The following is a 7,875-nucleotide window of genomic DNA, read 5'->3' as shown; positions in this document are numbered from 1 at the left end:
TTGCTTTGGGGTGGAGAGTTCTATAGATGTCTATTAGGTCCGCTTGGTGCAGAGTTGAGTTCAATTCCTGGATATCCTTGTTAACTTTCTGTCTCGTTGATCCGTCTAATGTAGACATAGATACAGATATTTTTAAAGACCTTTGTATTTGAAGAATGGCATTAGGCACTAAATAAAAACCCCTACCTTTTCTTCTAGGGAGATGAGATTGTTACATGTGAATCACATGGTTTCAAAGTCCAGAGCAATAAAAATGAAGTGGCACAGTCATGGAAAACTCTCTAGAAACCACTCAGTGTGAGCATATAACTTACATAAATAGATGAGAGAAGGTATTGCTGAGAGGCAATAGTGTAGTAATGGCCAATAATGTGTGTTCTGGAGTGAAAACTCCTTCGGGTACATTCTCAGACTTCTCTTAACTTTCAAATTCTGGAAATATTACTATCTTCTCTCCTCCTAGAATAATGTGGTAGACATTGCTGTAATTTTTCTGTGTTTGCATCTGCTTCTCTCTGGAGTTGCCTAGTGAGATGGTTCTCAGAAAGCCCTGCCTGTTTGCAGGAATATTCACTGTGACCTTCATCATTTCCGTTACTGTGGGTACTGCATGATTAAAGAAAGGATTGGAGCTGGATGCAGTGGCTCATGCTCATAATCTCAGCACTTTGGGAGGCTGAGGCGGGTGGATCACTTGAAGTCAGGAGTTCCAGACTAGCCTGGCCAACATGGCGAAATCCTGTCTCCACAAAAAATACAAAACTTAGCCAGCCGTGGTGGTGCATGCCTATAATCCCAGCTACTCAGAAGGCAGAGGCAGGAGAATTGCTTCAAACTGGAAGGTGGAGGTTGCAGTGAGCCGAGATTGTACCACTAAACTCCAACCTGAGTGACAGAGCAAGATCCTGTCTTACAAAAAAAAAAAGAAAAAAGAAAAGGATTGGATTGGCTGCTGAAGTAAGTCCTAGCCAGAGTGACTTTACATTCTAGTTTACTTGGGACACTCTTGGTTTCTGACTGTTGTGTAAGCATAATTATTAATAATAACAGTTTGGACAATAGATTGTATGTGGTCAGGTCATGCTACCCTTAGCATAATCTTATAGGAAAGGGAATTCATCGTGGGGTTCCCTGAATGTGTCTGTCCCTTCAACCCCCATATTCAAACAACTGACATGGAAAATGGCATGATTAATTTTATCAGTGTAAACGTCCAGGTCTTTGGGCGCTTACGAAACTTTCTATTTGATTTTTCATTCTGTTTTCCGTTCTTTAACCATTCTCACCACTGTTACCCACAGTCTCCTAACCCTATGATGCCTGTCTCCTCTTCCACTTCTATCCCACCTTTGGCTTATAAGGGTCATCCAGGGAAGACCCCAGACCTGTGTTGGTTTTCTTCACACACCAGACCCCTTATGATTAAAAAACAAAATTAAAAAGCAAGCCACAGTTTTCTTTTGCGGGAAAGGAACCAGGACAGCAAGTTCTGCTCATACCTGTTGAGATTAGTGGACTCCCACCCTTAAGAATCCCTTACAGAATCTTGGGACTTTTTGGACACCCAGGCAACAGGTCCCAGATCCCGGGTCCTGCAACCCCAAACATCGTGATTAAATGGGAGGCCTCTGGTCCCTGCCTGCCCTGGGTGCTCATGGACACGGCTGCTGCTCCGCACTTCTCCCTGCCAGGCTCCCTCCTCCTCCTCCTGCTCAGCCTGTGTGCACTGATCTCAGCCCAGCTTACTGTCGTGGGACCAGCTAGTCCCATCCTGGCCATGGTGGGAGAAAACACTACATTACATTGCCATCTGTCACCCGAGAAAAATGCTGAGGACATGGAGGTGCAGTGGTTCTGGTCTCAGTTCTCCGCTGCAGTGTTTGTGTATAAGGGTGGGAGAGAGAGAACAGAGGAGCAGATGGAGGAGTACCGAGGAAGAATCACCTTTGTGAACAAAGGCATCAGCAGGGGCAGCGTGGCCCTGGTCGTACACAACATCACAGCCCAGGAGAATGACATCTACCACTGTCACTTCCAAGAAGGCTGGTCCTATGACAAGGCCATCCTGCGCCTCGTGGTGGCAGGCCTTGGCTCTAAGCCCCTCATTGAAATCAAGGCCCAAGAGGATGGGAGCATTTGGCTGCAGTGCATATCTGGAGGGTGGTACCCAGAGCCCCTCACAGCGTGGAGGGACCTCTACGGTGAGATCGTGCCCACCCTGAAGGAGGTTTCCATTGCTGATGCAGACGGCCTCTTCGTGGTCACCACAGCTGTGATCATCAGAGACAAGTCTGTGAGGAACGTATTCTGCTCTATCAAAAACACCCTGCTCGGCCAGGAGAAGGAAACTGTCGTTTTTATTCCAGAATCCTTTATGCCCAGCACATCTCCGTGGATGGTGGCCCTTGCTGTCATCCTGACCACAACTCCCTGGATGGTGTCCCTGGCTGTCATCCTGGCTGTTTTCCTCATCTTCATGGCTGTGAGCATCTGTTGCATCAAGAAACTTCAAAGGGAAAAAAAGATTCTGTCAGGGGAAAAGGAAGTTGAACAAGAGGGAAAAGAAATTGCACAGCAACTTCAAGAAGAATTGCGATGGAGAACATTCTTACATGCTGCACCAAAGAATCCAAGCTTTACCAGATACCCGGGCCCACGGACCTTTCCTGTTTGCTGATGTGGTCCTGGATCCAGACACCACTCATCCCAAGCTCTTCCTGTCAGAGGACCAGAGAAGTGTGAGACAGGGCCCCTACAGGCAGAGTGCCTGACAACCCAGAGAGATTCGACAGTCAGCCTTGTGTCCTGGGATGGGAGAGCTTCGCCTCAGGGAAACATGACTGGGAGGTGGAGGTGGAAAACGTGATGGTGTGGACTGTGGGGGTCTGTGGAGACAGTGTTGAGAGGAAAGGGGAGGTCCTGCTGATTCCTCAGAATGGCTTCTGGACCCTGGAGGTGTTTGGAAACCAATACCGGGCCCTGTCCTCCCCTGATAGGATTCTCCCTTTGAAGGAGTCCCTTTGCTGGGTGGCCATCTTCCTGGACTTCGAAGCTGGAGATGTCTCCTTCTACAACATGAGGGACAGATCGCACATCTACACATGTCCTCATTCAGCATTTTCCGTGCCTGTGAGGCCCTTCTTCAGGATAGGGTCTGATGACAGCCCCATCTTCATCTGCCCTGTACTCACAGGAGCCAGTGGGGTCACGGTGCCTGACGAGGGCCTGACACTTCACAGAGTGGGGACCCAGCAGAGCCTATAGAATCAATTCCCTGGACTCACAGCCGTGCAGATAAGCTCTGGCCATCTCAGCAGCCACCGCACAACACTCCTAATGGAAGACATGCCCTCCTCCCCTCTGGTCACATGAGAGAACATCTTCCCGCTGCCTTTTTCACACCCACTCCAGCCCTCAGCCCCAGTTTTCTCCTCCTCACTAGGCCGTCGCTTTAGTAGTTCCTTTGCTTGTAATTATGGGATGGGATCCAGGCATGGGAACTAGTTGTTTCATAGCTCCCAGCCAAGAGGAAAGTGTGAGAAGCTGTTGGGCAGCGAACCTGCTGTTTACATCAGAATGACCACATTGAGCCCAATATGCCAGTTGGCACCAGATGCTATGGACTTGGAATGAGGCCAACAGGATTCACCAGGATGAGAGAGGAGAGAGGAATCCACAGGACCACCAGAGGGTAGAGGGAACCAGATATGCAGATCAGAGATAGAGGCAGTGGAACCAGAGAGCTGGGAGGCACCAATGTTGTAAGGATGGCTAAGTCCCACCATAGCGGCTAAAGGGTCCTGGGAGATGATGGCTCATTTCCACCCAGGCCCAGGATTTCCACAACACACACCCACAGGCCTGGACCTGGGACGAAGATGAATGAAGAACATGGACTCATGTGGATGTGGATGTGGATTGCCTCATGTGTCCCTGCAATAAGCAAGGAGTCAGTACTTAGTCCCTGAGTGTGGTTGAGGTTTGAGGTCCTGGTCGAGCAGGGCAGTACTGGACCTGGTCTACGTCAGCATTCAGGTTCAATAGGGACACCAGTGGTTTCAAACTTCCTGATCTAATTATATCTTTAGACACTTAGAATTATTGAGGACCTTAAAGAGTTTTTGTTTATTTGGGTTAATATTTGTTAATATTTATGGCATTTGACATTGAAACAAAAATTTAAAATGCTATCTTTTAATTCATGTTAAAATAGCACGAATAAATCAATTATAGGTTAGTATAAATAGGGTGTTCTGTGAAAAAGCAATCTATTGTGTCCAAATAAAAGAACAAGAAGTGTGAGAAAAAAAAATCCCTCACAGATGAAGGCCAGGCATGGTGACCAAGATGGGTGGATCACCTAAGGTCAGGAGTTCAAGACCAGCCTGGCCAATAAGGCAAAACCCTGTCTCTACTAAAAATACAAAAATTAGCCAGCTGTGGTAGTGCACACCTGTAATCTCAACTACTCAGGAGGCTGGGGCATGAGAATTGTTTGAACCCAGGAGACGGAGGTTGCAGTGAGCTGAGATTGTGCCACTGCACTCTCGCCTGGGCAACAGAGTGAGACTCTGCCTCAAAAAAAAAATCCTTTACAGATGGAAACAACAGAAACTGGGGACTTCAAAAAGGAGGAGGTTGGGAGGAGGGCAAGTGTTGAAAAACCACCTATTCAGTACTACGTTCACTGTTTGGGTGACGGGTTCAATAGCAGCCCAAGCTCCAGGATTACACAATATATCTATGTAACAAACCTGAGATACACCCCCTGAATCTCAATTTTTAAAAAACCTCTTACAGCTCTTTCTAAAGTCACACCCCAGAAGTGGAAAAGAGGAGTGGGCCTCCCTTATCTGTGACTGTCAGAAATTAGACCATAATGAAAAGCTTTTCAGGGGCCCCATCTCATAAGAATTCAAATCTATTTCAGTCTTCTTCTATTTTATCTTTAATTATACTGTTAGCATTTTTCCTTATCTTCCACTTTGAAAAATTTATAAAAAGCAACTATGTTCTCACCACCTATGGTTAAAGAGAGATTAATGCTTGGTTCTTTTATGTATAACGTTAATCCAAGATTAAAGGAGATGGAAAAAAGTAGGGGTGAGGGGAGAAGGAAATGGTGGCATAAAGTGTTTAAGTCTGAAAAAAAGTTACTAAGGGGATGGTGAAATCCATGGAACTTATGTGACTGTAAAGTCCCGCTAAGTTTTCTCACAGTGACAGATGGAACAGGCTGCTGGTGAATGAAACAAATGTCTACTTTTAGCCTAAAACGTAGTGAGTTGTCTTCCCATAACTAGCTGCTAACAAACGCGCTAAGAAAACAAAACCTCTTCCCAGGCTATGAGACTAAGGGAATGAGTGTGTGTAGTGATGGGGGAGGGAGAAAGACTTTCACTCCAAATATGGTCTGAATGTTTGTGTCCCCCCCAAATTTTATGTTGAAACCTAACCTGCAATGTGATGGTATTCAGATATAATTCTCTTAGGAGGCTGAAGCCCTTATGAATGAGATTAATGCTCTTATAAGAGAAACTCCAGGCTGGGCGTGGTGGCTCACGCTTGTAATCTCAGCACGTTTGGAGGCTGAGGCAGGTGGATTGTTTGAGTCCAGGAATTTCAGACCAGCCTGGGCAACATGGTGAAACCCTGTCTCTACAAAAAAAAAAAAAAAAAGCCAGATGTGGTGGTGCACACCTGTAGTCCCAGCTACTCGGGAGGCTGAGGTTGAAGAATCACTTAAGCCCTGGAGGCAGAAGTTACATGAGCCAAGATCATGCCACTGCACTCTAACCTGGGTTACAGAGTAAGACCCTACCTCAAAAAAATAAATAAAATAAAATAAAATAAAATAAAATAAAATAAAATATACCCCATAATCTCAACACTTTTGGAGGCTGAGGCAGGAGGATTGCTTGAGACCAGAGTTCAAGACCAGCTTGGGCAACAATGTGAGGCCCCATATCTACAAAAAATAAAAAAATAAAAAAACAGGCATGGTGGTATGTGTTTATAGTCCCAGCTACTTGGGAGGCTGAGGTGGGAGGATCACGGGAACCCAGGAACTCAAGGCTGCGGTGAACTAAGAAGGTGCCACTGTACTCCAGCCTGGGTGACAGAGGAGACCCCATCTCAAAAAAAAGAGACCCTTAAAAACCCACTTGTCCCTTCCATCATGCGAGGACACAGCCAGAAGGCACCTTCTATGAACCAGGAGGAAGGGGCCTTCACCAGACGTGGAATCTGCTGGCGCTTTGATCGTGAACTTCTCAGCCTCCAGAGCTGTGAGAAATGTTTCTGTTGTTTAAAAGCCACCCAGTGCACGTGATTTTTGTTACAGCAGCCCAAACAGCCTAAGACAGCTTGATCCTAAGGATTACTCATGAGCTTTTTGAAGGAAGCAAGGATAAAGCAGACACTATGCCCACACGAAGGCTCCCTCTCCAACCTGCCAGACCAGCTACACGAAGAAGGGTCTGTACTACTCGGCTAGTGTTGCTGTAACAGAATACCACAGACTGGGTGGTTTAAACAACAGAATTTTATTGTCTCAGAGTGACAGAGGCTGGAAGTCCAAGATAGAGGTGCTGGCAGGGTTGGTTTATTCTGAGCCTCTCCCCTTGACTTGCAGATGACACATTCTCCCTGTGACCTCACATGGTCACCCCTCATTCTGTTTGGTCTGTGTCCTAGTGTCTTCTTCTAAAGATACTAGTCCTATTGGATTAGGGCCTACCCATATGGCTCCATTTTATCTTAGTCACGTATTTGAAGGCCTTATCGCCAGATACCATTGCAATTGCTTTTTGTTGTTGTTGTTGTTGTTGTTGTTTTGAGATGGAGTCACTCTGTCACCCAGGCTGGAGTGCAGTGTCACAATCTTGGCTCACTACAACCTCTGCCTCCTGGGTTCAAGCGATTCTCCCACCTCAGCCTCCCAAGTAGCTACGATTACAGGTACACACCACCATGCCCAGCTAATTTTTGTATTTTGAATAGAGACAGGGTTTTGCTATGTTTGCCAGGCTGGTCTGGAACTCCTGATCTGAAGTGATCTGCCCACCTGGGCCTCCCAAAGTGCTGGGATTACAGGTGTGAGCCACCACACACGGCCCAAATACAGTCACATTTTGAAGTACTGGAGGTTAGGGCTTCAGCGTATGAATTTTGGGAAAACACACTTCAGCTCATTCTAGGATCACCGTTAAACATTGGGAAATGCTCTCCTCATTTGTACTCACAATAGGTCTGTGATACACATTTTCCAAAGCTGTAAATTTGCAAAATCATTGATAGGGAATGCATGGCTTACAGATTTGTTGATCATTTGTGACTGCCCAGCTTCTCCATTTTTTTTTTTTTTTTTTTTTTTTTGATCCCTTGTCTAGAGTCAGGGCTGTTTGAGGTCAGTTCCATGGAGTTTTTCTACAAAAGATCTTTCATGTCAAGCAAATACTTCATTTAGAGCACTGTAGGAGGTGAGCAGGCAACCGTCAAAGACCTTGGAACAGTCAACAAGTAGGGTACCCGCCAATGACAATTTTTCTCATTCCACAGTACCAGAAGGCCGATTTCTTAGGAAGTTTCAGTTTCTTGTATGTATCAGGCACTGTGCTAGGTGCTGGCTGTACAATAATAAAGTGTCCTCCCTTACTGAGTTCTCAGTCTATCAGCCTAGTGGGAAAGAACAGAGAACATAAGGAAGATGCATAAGGTGTACTATATATGTTTTACAAAAGCCGTACAGCACAAGTAAGGCCTACAGGACATGCTTACAAGCAAGTACTGTCTACTTCTTAAATCAACTGTAATACATTAATTCCAATCCCCACATAACAGCTATCTTCCCCAGGAGTATTGACCAGTACTGCC

The 7,875-nt window shown here is 46.0% G+C and overlaps 1 protein-coding gene across 1 annotated transcript; it reads left to right on the top strand.

The window, feature by feature from the left end:
• The first annotated feature begins 1,554 nt into the window (after positions 1-1,554).
• On the top strand, positions 1,555-3,735 carry LOC112631253 (butyrophilin subfamily 2 member A2-like). The gene is given in 3 exon segments (XM_025396071.1): positions 1,555-2,616; positions 2,672-2,761; positions 2,763-3,735. Coding segments are annotated over 3 exon segments (1,554 nt in total). The 5' UTR covers positions 1,555-1,654; the 3' UTR covers positions 3,265-3,735.
• Positions 3,736-7,875: the final 4,140 nt, after the last annotated feature.

Source organism: Theropithecus gelada, chromosome 9 (assembly GCF_003255815.1).
Source record: "Theropithecus gelada isolate Dixy chromosome 9, Tgel_1.0, whole genome shotgun sequence".
NCBI classification, from domain to species: domain Eukaryota; kingdom Metazoa; phylum Chordata; class Mammalia; order Primates; family Cercopithecidae; genus Theropithecus; species Theropithecus gelada.
The sequence above is the reverse complement of the archived record's forward strand: the minus strand, read 5'-3'. Positions and strand labels throughout refer to the sequence as shown.